Below are 17,734 nucleotides of genomic sequence, written 5' to 3'. Positions count from 1 at the left end.
GAGTACAAGTACCGATACTTTTTTTCAAGTAGTCACCGATACCGAATACCGATACTTTTTTTAAATGTCATGTGACCGTTTTGGGGGATCTGTGGATCTGTGGATGACGCACTGTCATGTGGGGGATCTGTGGATGGCACTGTTATGGGGATCTGTGGATGGCACTGTTATGGGGGATCTGTGGATGGCACTGTTATGGGGGATCTGTGGATGGCACTGTTATGGGGGATCTGTGGATGGCACTGTTATGGGGGATCTGTGGATGGCACTGTTATGGGGGATCTGTGGATGGCACTGTTATGGGGGATCTGTGGATGGCACTGTTATGGGGGATCTGTGGATGGCACTGTTATGGGGGATCTGTGGATGGCACTGTTATGGGGGATCTGTGGATGGCGCTGTTATGGGGATCTGTGGATGGTGCTGTTATGGGGGATCTGTGGATGGCACTGTTATGGGGATCTGTGGATGGCACTGTTATGGGGGACCTGTGGATGGCACTGTTATGGGGGATCTGTGGATGGCACTGTTATGGGGATCTGTGGATGGCACTGTTATGGGGATCTGTGGATGGCGCTGTTATGGGGGATCTGTGGATGGCACTGTTATGGGGATCTGTGGATGGCACTGTTATGGGGATCTGTGGATGGCACTGTTATGGGGGATCTGTGGATGGCACTGTTATGGGGGATCTGTGGATGGCACTGTTATGGGGGATCTGTGGATGGTACTGCTATGGGGTGGGATATCTGTGGATGGCATTGTTATTTGGTGGGGGATCTGAGGATGGTGCTGTTATAGGGGATCTGTGGATGGAACTGTTATGGGGAGGATCTGTGGCTGACACTGCTATATGTCATCCACAGATCCCCCTCATAACAGTGTCCCCCAATACACCGGGCCCCGCCGCTCACCGAAGTATTTATAAACGTGAATCCTTATCCTGTTGTTAAGTTGAACTAACGCTGCCCTCTCCCATGTTCCCCTGTATCCCCCTGTATCCCCACAGCACTTACTTAAGCTTCCATAGCAGGCAGAGCGGACGGCACCAGTAACGTCACTCACTGACGTCGCGCGCCTGCTCCGCCTGCTTCACTCGTAAAGTGGGCGGAGCAGGCGCTCTACGTCAGTGAGTGACGTTACTGCTGCCGTCTGCTCTGCCTGCTATTGAAGCTTAAGTAAGTGCTGTGGGGATACAGGGGGGACATGGGAACATGGGAGAGGGCAGCGTTAGTTCAACTTAACAACAGGATAAGGATTCACGTTTATAAATACTGCGGTGAGCGGCGGGGCCCCGCCCATAGTTACGCCCATAGTATTCTATTTATGTATCGGGGCGGGGTATCGGCGGCTGAGTACCGCCGAGAAAACTCGGAATCGGTCCCGATACCGATACTAGTATCGGTATCGGGACAACCCTAGTATTATCAAAAACTACAGATCGTCCTGCAAAAAAAAAAAAATCTGTGCTCACACATCTCCGTAGACATAACTATAAAAAAGTTATGGGGGTTAGAGTATGGTGATGAAAAAAAAAATAATTACTTACCGGTAATCGGATTTTCCAGACCCTACAAGAGCCCCCCAGAGAGAGGATTCGCCCCCAGGGACAGGAAACCTACAGACTAATACCTCCAACCTCACTGGTTTACAGAGCATGAGAGTGACTCCGACCCAGGTTACTTTGTTTCTAAGCACATATTTAAATACAGAACTTCCACAATTTCTCCCTTTTTTTTTTATATGCTACACCACATGCAAAAAAAATATATATATATAATATATACATGTGTGGTATTGCCGTAATCGTACTGACCTGGAGAATGCAGAACACGAGTTGGTTTTACCACATAGTGAACGCCATAAAAACAAAATCCCTAAAACGGAGCCGGAGTTGCATTTTATTTTCAAATTCCACCCCTTTAGAATTTTTTTTCCCCCACTTTCCATTTAATCCCATGGCATTAGAAAGTACAACTTGTTCTGCAAAAAATAACCTCTCATACAGCCATGTGAATGGAAGAATAAAAAAAAAGTTATGGCTCTGGGTAGACAGGGAGTGAAAAATGAACACACAAAAATGGAAAATCGCATCAGGAAGGGGTTAAATACCTGCTCATTCTAGGCTTTGAAGTCAAGGCAACATGTTATCGAGCAGGAGGAGTGCTATATGCTTGCCATACATGATCTTTGCTATGGATTCACACTGAGCTGGTTTACATTGATGTTTCCTCACAGTTCTAGTGGGAATAATATAGTTTTTTGTCTTCTTTTTTACTTTACCTGCGAATTAGCAGAGTTTATATGATTTGTGACTCGCTGTCTCTACCGATTGAAACCCCCACCGATCAGATACTGATAAGTCATCAGTATAAGGCTACATGCACACGACCGCGTTGTGTTTTGTGGTCCGCAAATCGCGGATGGCCTTTAAAGCAAAGCGCGGACAATAGGACATGTTAGATTTTTTTTGCGGAGCCACGGAAAGGAGCAACGGATGCGGACAGCACACAGAGTTCTGTCCGCATCTTTTACATCTGTCACCATTTTTTTTTTTTTAAACAGACAGATTTAGGCTGTGCTATTGCCGCCATTTCACCCCAATTCACAGGCGGCCGAGCCCTAAGCCTTAAATGGGCTTTAAGTTGGACAATCCCTGGGATCCACTTGAAATGAAGAACAGGTAAGTATTTACCTAATACAGGCATGGACAACCCGCGGCCCTCCAGCTATTGTAAAACTACAACTCCCACCATGCCCTGCCGGAGGCTGATGGCTGTAGGCAGTCTGGGCATGCTGGGAATTGTAGTTTTGCAACAGCTGGAGAGCCTCAGGTTGTCCATCCCTGACCTAATAGATCCCGAATCGATGCTTCGGTTCTCCCAGTTGAGCTCTATTTAGGGTACTTTCACACTAGCGTTATTCTTTTCCTAGAGGCTCAATACCGGAAAAGAACTGATCAGTTTTATCCCCATGCATTCTGAATGGAGAGCAATCCGTTCAGGATGCATCAGGAAGTCTTCAGTTCAGTCTTTTTGACTTTTCACGACGGAGATAATACCGCAGCATGCTACGGTTTTATCTCTGTCCAAAATTCAAAAACACTTGCCTTGCATGCGCAGACCTTTGAAAATGTAAAAAAAAAATAGAAACAGATCCGTTTGTCCGTATGACAAACGGACAGACGGATCCGTTCTTGCAATGCATTTGTGAGATGGATCTGCATCCGGATCGGTCTACAAATGCTGTCCGTTTGCATGCAGATTGCCGGAAAAAACAGAACTGCTTGTCGGATCACTCTGCCGCAAGGGTGAAAGTAGCCTTACCTGGCTGCAGCAGTAATGTCATGTCGACCACTGCAGCCAATCACTGGCCTCAAATGTGCTACCAACAAGGCGAGAGATTAGCTTCAGCGGTCACGTGTAGTTGACATGATGTGACTACTACAGCAATTTAAAGAAAGCCTGGCCGGGAGAACCAAAGCCTCCTGAAACTGGACAACCCCTTTAATCTGCAAGCCCTAAGGCTTAGGCCTCTTGCACACGACCGTATGTATTTTGATGTCCGCAAAAAATACGGATGACATCAGTGTGCATTCCGTATTTTGCAGAACGGAACAGCTGGCCCCTAATAGAACAGCGCTATCCTTGTCCGTAATGCGGACAATAATAGGACATGTTCTATTTTTTTGCGGAACGGAAATGGAATGCACACAGAGTAACTTCAGTTTTTTTGGGGCGGACCCATTGAAGTGAATGGTTCCATATACGCAAAAAAAACTGAACGGACACGGAAAGAAAATACGTTTGTGTGCAAGAGGCTTTAATCTGCAGTACACCCTCCGCTTTCCTTGATTGTACATAGTTAATACAGAAAATGACCGGCACGTGAAATTGGAATGATGTATTTGAACTAGAAAAACTTTAAAACAATGCGCTAGAACGGGTTACGCTATATTTTAACCATAGTAATCATATAAACTATTATAAATTAACATATAAAGAAAGCAGCACCAATATACAATCCGGAAGGAGTCATCAGTCTATGTCTAGGTCGCTGTCATCACTGTAGCCCTGAATGGAAGGATTACACACAGAAGTGCGGACGAGATCCTTCTCTGGTAACAAGCTGCACTCCTGCAAAAATGCTTCCAGGTCGACAGCAAAGAAATCTTCCCCGAGTTGATCCGTTATCCGAACAAAATTGCCAATCAGCTCCCCGGTTTTGTAGACCAGCAGCGCTGGCAGAGCACTCTTGGTGAATTTACTGCTGGTTCCTAAAAGGGAACTTTTTACCCTGCAGAACTTCACCCCGGGGTACTCGGATGCCAGGCAGATTATGCTACCGCTGGCAGCTTCTGCACCCGAAACCGCGTCCTCGTAGATGAGGATTACCACCACGGTGTTCTTCTGCTCTTTATCTACAGTGTCCAGGAACTCCTCCCCGCTGCTGATATCAATCACTTGCTTGAAAACCTGCGAGTGGCAGAGCTGCTGCTTCATCTCCTCAATTCTCTGCTTCCTGTATTGCTCCAAGAAGTCTTCATCGTCTTCCTTGTTCAGCATATTGTACTCCTGCATAGTCATCTACAAAAGAATGGACATCATCAATTGCTCAGTCCAGCAACCGTATAAGGGACACGGGAGTAGGAAACCAATCTAATCATTGATTTGCAAAATGGTTCTTTACGGTTAGAGCAGTAAAACTTTAGAATATGGATGGTACACTGACAGATGCCTGAATTTCCACAGCAAAATTTCATCCTTCTAAATAAAATGTGTGGCGAAACCAACCTCGCCACTGGGTTTTGGAGGGGCCTGGCTACCAGCCTCTTGCCCCAGGATTATGGGCCCTCTCATCAGCCAGGCTTCCTTTGTTAACAAAGGAATTGTACTAACTTGAACCCTGGTCTAATTCGTGCCATTTTGGGATGTTAAAGGACTATGTGTATTGAAAAGGGTGGGACATTGCATACGTTGAGTAGTGAGGTCTGTTCCATTGTCTCTCTGTGTGTATTGGCGATGTCCTTTGTCCTGAGAGATAATTGAATTACTTCTCGGTTGTCTCCAGGACAGAAGACATTGTGTATTCTCCTGCCTGTGATGATTTCATCAACCCAGTGAGGTAATTGTATCACGGGCAGAGGGGAGGATTTTGTGTGGGAGTGTCTGAGTGTATTGTGCGTGGTTATTGGCTGTATTTACAAAACCCTGTGGGTGGTAACCTTGTTGGAAAATGTGTATAAATCAATGCTTGTGCGTTCAAATAAAGAGTTCCTGTTTTACCCTTCATCATGTTGAGGCTGGTGTTTGGGTAACTGATCGATACTGGGGGATTGCTATACGCTGAAGATTTGCTATACTCCCCTGGCATAACTACTAGCTCTTGTAAGAGCTGTTCCTGCTCTCTGGATTTAGGAGAGGTTCACCCACTGGAGCCTTGTCGTAGGTCCAGGGTGGGTAGGAGACGGTGAGACCTCAACCAAGCTTCGGAGGTTCGTGGGGTCTGCAGCGCTTACGGTGTCAAGTGGAGTGCTTGGAGACCTCGGGAAGCACTAGGAGCATCTATCAACGGAGGTACCCGGTCGGGGTGCTAGGAGATCCGTTACAAAATGAAAAACTGAAGATTTTGTTTTCTCATTTTTTGTGGCTTTAAGAATGTCATTTTCAATGTTGTCGTTATATACAGGGAAAAATAGGGGGAAAAAAGTAAAAATTCCTGGTTTTTCATCATGTAAAACCCATTTTTCACACATGGATTTAAATTAACAATGTTCTTCGTAGAGACATAAAACGTATCTGCATGTATTCAAATAGAATATAGACCTATGTATTTCCCTTTCATTGTATAGGAAAGGGTTCTTTACAGTAAGAGTAGTTAAACTCCATAATATCTGTATTTTTTTCATTGCTGCTATTCAAAAGTCTAAAAAGTTATTTCATGACTTATGGTATTGAGATTTAATACACCCAAGTTTCAATCGGACAGGGGGCTTTGTGGTCTTTCATCCTCTGGATCAGCTAAGGTTGGGAATGGTAGAGCTTTACGGGCAAGTGTCTTTTTTTCTTCATACTAACCACATAAAGAAAAAGTAACCCAAGCACTGATTTTACCTTTGAGTGTATTTTTTCTTCCAGCTCCTTCTGCTTCTGTTTGTCCTTCTCCTCATCATTGTGAGACTTACACGTCATAGACAACCTTTTCACCAGCTGCTCCAGTTCCTTCTTCTGCTCCTCACTCTGCTCCGTCTCCAGCTGCTTGTAGCGCCTCCAGTCATTAATGACGCCTTTTGGACCTAAACAAATCACAGTTGATTTTGTGAGACAATTGGTGGAAGGGTAATGGTGTTCCTGTGGGATTCTAGCACTGCCTGCCGGATCCGTCCTGATCCTTGACAAATGCATTGAAATGCCGGATCCGTCTCTCCAGTGTCATCCGGAAAAACGGATCCGGCATTTATTTATTTTTTAACATTTTTTACAGTCTGAGCATGCGCAAACCGCAATGCCGGATCCGTTTTGCTGGAACACTCGGGGCCGGATCCAGCATTAATGCATGTCAATGGGAAAAAATGCCGGACCCGGCATTGCGGCAAGTGTTCCGGAATTTTGGACGGAGATAAAACCGCAGCATGCTGGGGTATTATCTCTGTCCTGAAAAGTCAAAAAGACTGAACTGAAGACATCCTGATGCATCCTGAACGGATTGCTCTCCATTCAGAATGCATGGGGATAAAACTGATCAGTTCTTTTCCGGTATAGAGCCCCTAGGACGGAACTCAGCGCCGGAAAAGAATAACGCTAGTGTGAAAGTACCCTTACATGGCAGAGAAGCAGGGCTAATAACCGCAATCGACAATAACGCCATTACACCTAGCTGAGCCTCTAGGTGCAATGACAACGCCCCCATTGCTCCTAGAGGCTCATTTGCATATATTCAAGCATTATTTTTCTCAGCAATGCGGGCACATAAGAACATGGGATCAACACAGATGCCTTCAGCTAACAAGTGCCCATGTAAAAGGTCAGCCAGTTTCATAGGTACAAAACTGCTGACAGATGCCCTTTAAAGGGAATGTGTCATCAGAAAATGACCTGCTGTTTAAATCACTTTTTTTATGTTTAACATTTTTTAATAATTTTCCATGTCACTTTTTATATTTAAACTAAAACAAAAAATCCTGCAGTTTTTGCACTGACCACTATGTCTAATAATTGGCGCCACTTCTTGGTTTGTACAGATCATTTTACTGCAGTTAAAGAGCTTCCTCTCTGAACCCGGACATATCCCCATTTTCACCCCTCCAGCCCCTCTGACATGAGCATCGGGGTATTTCATGCTCTGATGCTCTCTTTTCCCCTTCGCTGCATCACAAGGGCTGTTTATTTATATGGTTTACACTGCTAGGCGGAGTGTTCCCGGTTTACAGACTAGGGCAGGGCTAAAGCCAGCCCATTAGTGCCAGTGACGTCACCAGCACTTAAAGCAGGCCATGACGGGGGCGAGCCTCCCTAGCATCGCAGGCGACGCTAGAGAGGCACATTCAAGTCGCGGCCTGCTATTGGCTGCTCCCTACCATGGGTACCATTTGATCCGATGCGGCGGCGGCAGTGAAGGGATCAGGAGTGACATGGGTACGGAGGAGTGGGGTAAGTATAATCTATATGAGGTGCCTAGGTATTGGGGGGGGTTATTACAGGGGTTGGAGAACACCTTTAAGAACAGCTCAGACCTCCAGAGGTCATGTGCTTATCACTGGCCACAGCGGTCACTCTCACATGTCCACTGACATGGCAGTGACGGGCTGCAGCGATCATCGAAACAATAAACGTCGCGTGACCACTGCAGCCCTACTGATTAGGCAGAGTTGTAGCAAAAGGCACATTTAAAGGGGTATTCCCATTTGGACATTCATGCATATCCAAAGGTCTGACATCACGGAAGTGAACAGAGAGGCACATGCATAAGACAGGGTGCAGGTCTCACCACCTATTAGGGATGTGCCAACCTTGGAACAAAGCATTTTGAAGATGCATCATAATGAATTGCGCTACCAGGAGTCAGGACAACACCCTAAGGAATGAATCGCCCATGAAAAGCGTAAAATGGCACTGAACATAGTGGGAGACCTTTCAAGAACGCTATAAACCATACATACCTGTGTTGACTGCACTTCCCTCCTTCCCTCCATCGGATTCTCCCGCGGTTCCCTGCCGTACCGCACGATCCTGCTCGCTGTCCTCGTCATCACTGCTACTGCTGTAGTAGTACTGACTCTTCTCTCCCAACAGCTTATCGTCCAGGGTGGTCATTATGGCGCTATCATATATGATGACGAGGAGTCTGCAGACTGGAATGATACAAACACACATATAGTCACCATGGCAGATCGTGATGGGACAGGGAGACAGGGAATATGACGTAACAGAAGGTGGCACATGGGAGGGCGCTGCTCTAGAGCTTAGAATTCTGCTAATGACGGAGATAAATCCCAGATAAGTTGCCATGGAGATGAAACAACGGCCCAGATGCTCAGATCTGTTGCCTCAAATATGAAAGTATATTTCCACATTCATTATTGATATTCCAGCGGGCGTCCATATTGGAAGCTGGCAGCACACAGCTGGCACTGTACGGCCTGCTCACAGCTCCCTGATGATCACACATCCAAACATATCCTACGATACACCCGTCAGCCTAGGAATATGATCACATGGTGGACTTTTCCAACTGAAAAATCTGCTGCGGAAATCCTAGGCTGCCCTGATAATTCTGCAGATGATTAGCAGTAGAATAGGCCACGGATCTGCACAGAGAAATATGGGGCTCATTTATCAAACTGGTGTAAAGTAGAACTGGCTGAGTTGCCCATAGCAACCAATCAGGTCCCACCTTTCATTTGGGACAGCTCCTTTGTAAAATGAAAGGAGGAATCTGATTGGTTGCTATGGGCAACTGAGCCAGTTCTACTTTACACCCTTTTGATAAATGACCCCCTTAGCCCTTTCAATGGAGCCAATCTACATGTAGCTACCTGCTGACAGTCCATGTGCCAAAAAACAAAACCGTACAAGGGAAGACATGCCGCCTGCGGTAATAATCCACATGGTGGATATATTTTACCAGTGCTGCCAGAATAAAGGAGTAAAGGGGTTATCCAGGAAATAATATGGATGAGCTATCCACAGGCCAGGTCATCATTATCACATCGGTTGGGGCCCGAGTCCCAGCACCCCCACCGATCAGCTGTTTCAGAAAGCTGCGGCACTTATTGGAGCGCTGGTGAGCGTGGTGGCCTCCCGGGCGCTTACCAAGCACAGCGCAGTACATTGTATAGTGGCTTGGTTACTTGGCTTGACTGGGACTGAGCTGCGCCTAGGCCATGTGACGTCGCTAGCCTAGGAAGAGACCTAAGCGCTCACGCAGCACTGCGACCACGTCATACAGTTGATCGGCAGGGTTCTCGGGTGTCGAACCCTCGCTGATCTGATACTGATGGCCAAAGGTCGCAATAACGCCTGTACAAGCGTCATAGACGCCTGTTCAGGCCATTTTACTCCCTGGAAAAAGTCTAAGGTGTACCGATACGCCCTTAGACTTTTCCCTGCCATTCATCAGCGCAGTGAGCGCTGTGAACGGCACAGGCAGCGCAGCGATGCTGCTGCTGCTGCCCGAAACAACCAATAACGAAGCTCTAGTCTTTACAGTAAGGAGCCTTGCTATTGGTCAGTTTAAGCGGAGCTTATGGCACACCGCTCTGAAGTGAGGAAGGAGGCGCACGATCCTCACTGGTGGGGTAAGTGGCCTTGCTGTGAAATTTAGAGGGGGGTTCACGGATCTGAGCGCCTTGTTTTTCTCTATAATGATGAGTCTGAAGCGCTCAGCCGAGCGCGGTCTCTCCTCCCTGCTGAGGGCGGCCTCAATAGAAGGTCTAGGGGACAGACTTCACTACCGTGAAGGAAAAGTGGCTGAGCGCTTCAGACTCCTGCTTATAGAAGTCAGTGAGGCCTCATGCACAAGGGCGCGTCACGGCTCCATACAACCTCCATAACAGACAGACCTGTCACCTGCCAGCTTTCCTATGAATCCATCAAGGATAATTCATTGCAGCATGTTCCATCAGACGCTGAACTAGGGATATTGTGCGCTATAAGGATATCTTCTGTAACGCGGCGCGGCATGGCGGCACATGGTGCTACAAGGACTGCATGTGGCCATTTACAGCCTCCAGGACATAGTCCCTCTGCCAAGCGCTTGCAGTCTTCGCTGTAAGACTGTATAATCCAATAACCACAGCAGTGGTGGCACTTTTGTGGCATTATCTGGTGGCATGAGATAGGGCAACGGGGTCATGGAAGACGAACTCCCCTTTATAGCAAGATCAAGCACAACACAAAATGGCAGCCTCTAGATCAGGGATCAATAACCTTCGGCACTCCAGCTGTTCTGAAACTACAACTCCCAGTATCCTCCTGTCACTTCTTTGGTAGTTACAAGAACAGCTGAGCAAGTGTGCATGCTGGGTGTTGTAGTTTCACAGCAGCTGGAGTGCCGAAAGTTGCTGCACGCACCCTAGATGTACAGGCGAGCCTGGTGGTTATCACTGCGTGATGACGTCATCCAGATCATGCAACTGTGGCGGTGCAAGCACCTGGCACCAGAGGTATGTGTCCCGGGTCCTTCGCTTGTACCCTTGGCACCAGCATGTACCACCATACATTGTGCCTGTGTCCTGCTCCGCCAGTGCCTCAGGTCTCTTCAGAGTCTACCAACAGCCCTGGTGTCACCGACATACCCACTTGAGAGCTCATCTACAAGGATGTAACTTTGGTGGGCAGCAATCGCCACGTGATGGATGGCAAACCCCAATGACCGGCGGCACAGAAACAGCAGCAAAAATTAAAGGGATTGTCCCAAGATCAACACTATTACCTATCCATACTTAACCCAGAGAACACTAGAACATGGTAACCAAGGTGGGACCCCCAGCGATCATGTACTTGAAGGGGACATGTCTGTTTTAGTAACGACTTGCTTTTCCCATGCAATAACAATTCTGAAGAGTCAATTCTTGTGACTCTATATTGTACCATTCCTCTATTATTCCTACTAGAACTTATGAACAAATTGTTAGTAGTCTGCAATAAAGGTCCAGCTGGGTGTTACCAGTTGACAGCACTGATTGAATAATATCAGGCTGTGCGGTGACACCCCCACCGGGACCTTCACTGCAAACTGCTTGCAAGTCATTCATAACTAATAGCAGAAATAAGAGGATTGGTGCAACATAAGGTTATAAGAATAGATGCTCCAGGACTGTTATTACATGGGGGGAGCAAGTAGTTACCAAAACAGACAAATCAGGAGAGGTGAGGGGTCCTCTTTAACGACAGGTGATAAATATCGATATTAGGACAAACCCTTTAAACCTCATAAAATCACTGCAACAGTGACCTCAGTGGTGCCGACCCCTCAGTGCAACAGTGACCTCAGTGGTGCCGACCCCTCAGTGCAACAGTGACCTCAGTGGTGCCGACCCCTCAGTGCAACAGTGACCTCAGTGGTGCCGACCCCTCAGTGCAACAGTGTCCTCAGTGGTGCCGACCCCTCAGTGCAACAGTGTCCTCAGTGGTGCCGACCCCTCAGTGCAACAGTGACCTCAGTGGTGCCGACCCCTCAGTGCAACAGTGACCTCAGTGGTGCCGACCCCTCAGTGCAACAGTGACCTCAGTGGTGCCGACCCCTCAGTGCAACAGTGTCCTCAGTGGTGCCGACCCCTCAGTGCAACAGTGACCTCAGTGGTGCCGACCCCTCAGTGCAACAGTGACCTCAGTGGTGCCGACCCCTCAGAGCAACAGTGACCTCAGTGGTGCCGACCCCTCAGAGCAACAGTGACCTCAGTGGTGCCGACCCCTCAGAGCAACAGTGACCTCAGTGGTGCCGACCCCTCAGAGCAACAGTGACCTCAGTGGTGCCGACCCCTCAGAGCAACAGTGACCTCAGTGGTGCCGACCCCTCAGTGCAACAGTGACCTCAGTGGTGCCGACCCCTCAGTGCAACAGTGACCTCAGTGGTGCCGACCCCTCAGTGCAACAGTGACCTCAGTGGTGCCGACCCCTCAGTGCAACAGTGTCCTCAGACATACTGTACATAACAGTATATACAGTACATTATGTACACTATAATAGTATAACAGTACACAATCACACTACATCCCACTAGGTGCACTACATCATCACACTGTGCTACCTTAAGCCTGCCACCCTGACCCAGCAGAGCCTTCTGTGCCACCCTAAGCCTACATAGCCTCATACTGATATACCAACAAAAGAGAACCGGTACTATATGATACCCAATAAAATTAAATCTTTATTATGACATAAAAACATACAGACAAATACATATTAGTAGAGACCATAGAGAGTGCCTACAGGGGCAGTCCACAATAACACCGCTACCAACTGGTAGAAAATCCCTGCTGAGCCCACAATCTCTATGTGGGAACACTGTGTATAGTGTATCTAGACCAGCATATAATATAAAAGCTGCCTCTAGCTATAAACACCATATGGTATGGATATGTGGGGCATAGATGACATCCATATGATCCGACCTGTGCGGTATAAACAGTTCAACGCATCACTATGATGCTACAGTGTGTGCACCGAAGCGATCAGAATCTCCTTCTTAGGGCTCTTTCACACTTGCGTTCTTGTCTTCCGGCATAGAGTTCCGTCGTCGGGGCTCTATGCCGGAAGAATCCTGATCAGGATTATCCTAATGCATTCTGAATGGAGAGTAATCCGTTCAGGATGCATCAGGATGTCTTCAGTTCCGGAACGGAACGTTTTTTGGCCGGAGAAAATACCGCAGCATGCTGCGCTTTTTGCTCCGGCCAAAAATCCGGAACACTTGCCGCAAGGCCGGATCCGGAATTAATGCCCATTGAAAGGCATTGATCCGGATCCGGCCTTAAGCTAAACGTCGTTTCGGCGCATTGCCGGAGCCGACATTTAGCTTTTTCAGAGTGGTTACCATGGCTGCCGGGACGCTAAAGTCCTGGCAGCCATGGTAAAGTGTAGCGGGGAGCGGGGGAGCAGCATACTTACCGTCCGTGCGGCTCCCCGGGCGCTCCAGAGTGACGTCAGGGCGCCCCAAGCGCATGGATCATGTGATCACATGGATCACGTCATCCATGCGCATGGGGCGCTCTGACGTCACTCTGGAGCGCCCGGGGAGCCGCACAGACGGTAAGTATGCTGCTCCCCCGCTCCCCACTACTACTATGGCAACCAGGACTTTAATAGCGTCCTGGGTGCCATAGTAACACTGAACGCATTTGGAAGACGGTTCCGTCTTCAAATGCTTTCAGTACACTTGCGTTTTTCCGGATCCGGCGTGTAATTCCGGCAAGTGGAGTACACGCCGGATCCGGACAACGCAAGTGTGAAAGAGGCCTTACCCGATATCCAGCAGTGTGTGTGTGGGGGCTTCATCAGGAGGATTATGATGAAGCATTAGCGAAACGTGCGTCGAGGACTACACCAGACAGACAGCCCACACACACTGCTGGATATCGGGTAAGAAGGAGATTCTGACCGCTTCGGTGCACACACTGTAGCATCATAGTGATGCGTTGAACTGTTTATACCGCACAGGTCGGATCATATGGATGTCATCTATGCCCCACATATCCATACCATATGGTGTTTATAGCTAGAGGCAGCTTTTATATTATATGCTGGTCTAGATACACTATACACAGTGTTCCCACATAGAGATTGTGGGCTCAGCAGGGATTTTCTACCAGTTGGTAGCGGTGTTATTGTGGACTGCCCCTGTAGGCACTCTCTATGGTCTCTACTAATATGTATTTGTTTGTATGTTTTTATGTCATAATAAAGATTTAATTTTATTGGGTATCATATAGTACCGGTTCTCTTTTGTTGGTATATATATATATTAAGGAGGTACACCCTTGCTAATACAAGGCTGTGTTGATCCAGTTGAATTCATACTGTGCCAACCTGACCATGCAGAGCCTTCTGTGCCACCCTAAGCCTACATAGCCTCATACTGTGCCAACCTGACCCTGCAGAGGTCTCTGTGCCACCCTGACCGGGGTGTTTTTTTTTGTTTTAATGGGCACAGGTTAGATGCATTGTGTTTGTCGGCCTGACAACCCCTTGAACATCAGAGTTCTCTGGGTGTGGCATAGCCGGACAGTGCCACTTGCCCACTGGACCCCATTGACTATGATGGGAACCAGCAGCTTAAATGTCGGGGTTCGACTCGTCAAAAATTGCTGCACCTGACAGTGTTATCTCGGGGAGCAGCTGGATCCTCGATAATTTCCATTATAGTCGGTGGGGTCCGGCGGGCACGTGGCACTACCCGGCTATCCCACATCCAGAGAACAGCTTGCCAGACTCCTGTGCCGCAGGTGTGAGGCTAGACTGATGTGTATGGAGGCCGCCTCACTTACCGGCCTGCAGAAGCTGGAGGGGAGAAGGATCAGGCGGAAGGATTTCCTCTTACCGGACCTTATGGTTCTCTCCCTCCCTGCATTCAGGACACGCCTGCTTTTCCAAGCCAAGCATGCACGTGTACGGGGATATCAGGAGAGAGCAATTCTGCCATCATTTATATCACTCCAAGGAGTATAATAATAAAAAAAACGAAAGCAACTTAGCAAATTCTTGAAAAAATAACGTCCTGACGTAGTCAGTTCCTATGCCGCTGCGTCTGCGATGGCCGCCTTGTACAGATTGGGTCAGGATCAGACACGCAAGGTTTACCACCTGGCCATACGTGTGATCAGTGTCACATGTCTCAAACACGCAACCACGGATGTGTTTCCACGGACAGCTGCGTTATGGAGGCGTTTCTTTTCTGAAGCAGAACAGGGGCCCTCGTAACACGGTCATAACCCGATCCATAGGTTACAGGGGCCACTCACGAAAACAACAAAGGGCGTTCAAGATTTTCAACACTGGATCTTTTTGTTCTGGTGGGAAATAAGCCACCACCAGAGGCGTCCATCAGCGGCTGCTTCCTCACTCATCATTGCAAACACGTGCATGCTCAGCCGAGCCGAGCGTGCATGTGGGGAGTTACACTACAGAAGGTGTATTGGGGTGGATGCAGATGGGAAACCTGATGGGTCTTTGATGTAAGAGACTGGGCTACAACCCTGGGCCCCCCACTGATTCCTGGGGCCCCGATACAGTCCTATGGAGGAGGGGCAGCGGTACAATGCATCCCACACCATACAGACCACACGGTACCTGCACTGTCACGATCACCTCCTCCGACAACGGGAAGAAGATGGGAAGCCGAAAGAAGGGCGGGGATTGCAGGACGTCATGTGACCGGACTGGAAGAGGAGGAGCCTCGAGGCGGGTAGAGATGAGGACAGGAGGGAAAGGCGCGTCCGGAGTGACGGGGGAGTCACGTGCTAGTGAGCGGTCACATGACCGGAGATCCGCTCTACCCAGGTGACTGGTGACAGTGTCTGGAGTGGAGGGTCCTGGAGGAATGATGAGGCCCATTTATCAGTACTGCTGCAGACCATTTTATTAAAGGGGCTCTCCAGGCTTTTCATATTGATGATCTATGATAGGATAGGTCATCGATATCAGATAGGCAGACATCCCAACCTGCAAAAACTCATTTCAGGGAGGTTTTCTTTTTTTTCCTTTCACAAACTTTTTATTACATTTTCCAAACATCTGCAGTATCTGCACACTTTGCTCTATGGCGTGGAGGACTGGGCTCATTACCCTGCCACAAATTATCATATTTATGTATATGATTACAGGGATTCTGTCACCACCTATAAGCCCTGTGAGCTAAACATCTGCTCATGTCCAGGGTAGCATTCTGATTTCTAAGGTGGCCTGATAAAAGCTGTCAATCATTGAATTAAGGTGCCCAAGCAGGGGAGGTCTGTGGATGCATGGTGCCCGGCCGCACGCATCGCCGTTCGTGCCCAGCGTCGCCTTTTACTCCTCAGTGCCGCCTCTCCCTCCTTTTGCCGCTTTGAGATCCCGCGCGTGCGCACAGGCTCAGCCTGATGCGCCGTTTTGGACTGCTGGCATCGGCTTCTTCTTGCACTGTGCGCACGCGCCGAGAAGGGGACGCTGCTACAGGTTGCCAGAAAGGTTTACTGCGAGTAAACTAGAGATGGGAAGTCCGGAACTTTCACATGAATCAGTTCATGAATCAAATCTTCGGTTCACTCGCTGAGCTGACAAGAAGCAAGTGAACCGAAGCTTAGGTTGCGCAATGCGCATGCGCGGATGCTTCGATTCACTTGCTGACTCGCTGAGTCGTCTCTTGGTCTGAGTCAGGAAGTTTATTCTTTAAAACCCTGTGTGTAATTATCTACCCCACTGTAGGGAAAAAACAAGCATCCAGGGGGGGTGAATTTAACACTGGGGTAAATAATATAATTAAAATGGAGGGTTAAATGTGTAAATGTATTTAAAAAAAATACATCTCTCTCAATAGTTCTATAGCTACTGAATGCAACAGAAGAAGGGATGCCTTTAACATATAGATCTCCTTGAGAAGCCAATTTGACCCTAAAGGGTTAATTCCACCTGTAATCTAAACTCTGTGTCCTGTCACTTCTCTTATCTCTCTGCTCTGCTATCAGTGAACCTTTCCAGGATATATTGTTTCATATGCGGGCGTCAGGGAGCCGCTATCTAATAGCGGGAGACTCCCTGAACATCCGGGAGACTTGAGATCCCTGGATAGGCGGGGTCCGACACTCACCAGCTGTATGAGGAGAAGGCGTGCAAAATGTTGCCCCTCCCCTTCACTTTTTATATCCACACTATATCATGCCTTCCAACTGTCCCTCTTTTTGACCCAAGTCCCTCTGTCCCTCTTTGATCCTCTGGATACATCATCAGCATCTGACCGGCGAGGGTCCGACCTCCGGGACCACCGCCAATCAGCTGTTTGAGAAGGCCTTCTCGCTGTTTACGGCAGTGATGTCACAACTTGTATCACTGGCCTGGGCGCGGCTAAGCTCTGTAAACTTGAATGGAGCTTAGCCCAGGTATCACACTAGTCGTGACTAGTGTTGATCACGAATATTCGAATTTCAAATTTTTATCGCGAATATAGGTAATTCGAATATTTAGAATATAGTGATATATATTTGTAATTTCGAATATTCGAGATTTTTTTTTATTGCGAATTTTCATAATGCGAATTTTTATCGCAAATTTTTCAATTGCCTAGTAAAAACATGATTCCTCCCTGCTTCTTGCTTATTGGCCCACATTGGCCTCCCTGCTAATGACTTATTGGCCCACAAGCAAGAAGCAGGGAGGAAACCGCCGTACGCAGGATTGCGTCTTTGCGGCGGCCCTGTTATTCTGGGTGGACGCGCCGGCGCGTTCTCTCGCGAGACGTGAGATTTCCTGTGAACCAGAGGTAAACTAGCTGATCTACAGCCTGCCAGCGGCGATCGTTCGCTGGCAGGCTGTAGATGCGATTTTTTTAACCCCTAAAAGGTATATTAGACGCTGTTTTGATAACAGCGTCTAATATACCTGCTACCTGGTCCTCTGGTGGTCCCTTTTGCTTGGATCGACCACCAGAGGACACAGGCAGCTCTGTAATAAGTAGCACCAAACACCACTACACTACACCCCCCCGTCACTTATTAACCCCTGATCACCCCATATAGACTCCCTGATCACCCCCCTGTCATTGA

At 48.1% G+C, this 17,734-nt stretch overlaps 1 protein-coding gene across 1 annotated transcript; it reads right to left on the bottom strand.

Annotated features, from left to right (window-relative positions):
- Positions 1 to 3,872: 3,872 nt before the first annotated feature.
- Positions 3,873 to 15,428, bottom strand: PDCL (phosducin like). Its single transcript, XM_040405870.1, has 4 exons — positions 15,288 to 15,428; positions 8,159 to 8,350; positions 6,114 to 6,295; positions 3,873 to 4,586 (listed from the first exon to the last, which is right to left on the bottom strand). Exons 2-4 carry the CDS (start codon positions 8,310 to 8,312, stop codon positions 4,038 to 4,040), a joined length of 885 nt encoding a protein of 294 aa, XP_040261804.1. The 5' UTR covers positions 8,313 to 8,350; positions 15,288 to 15,428; the 3' UTR covers positions 3,873 to 4,037.
- Between the last annotated feature and the right edge of the window lie 2,306 nt (positions 15,429 to 17,734).

This window comes from Bufo bufo, chromosome 8 (genome assembly GCF_905171765.1).
Source record: "Bufo bufo chromosome 8, aBufBuf1.1, whole genome shotgun sequence".
Lineage (NCBI taxonomy): Eukaryota > Metazoa > Chordata > Amphibia > Anura > Bufonidae > Bufo > Bufo bufo.
Note: the sequence above shows the minus strand (reverse complement) of the source record. Positions and strands in the feature narration are given on the sequence as shown.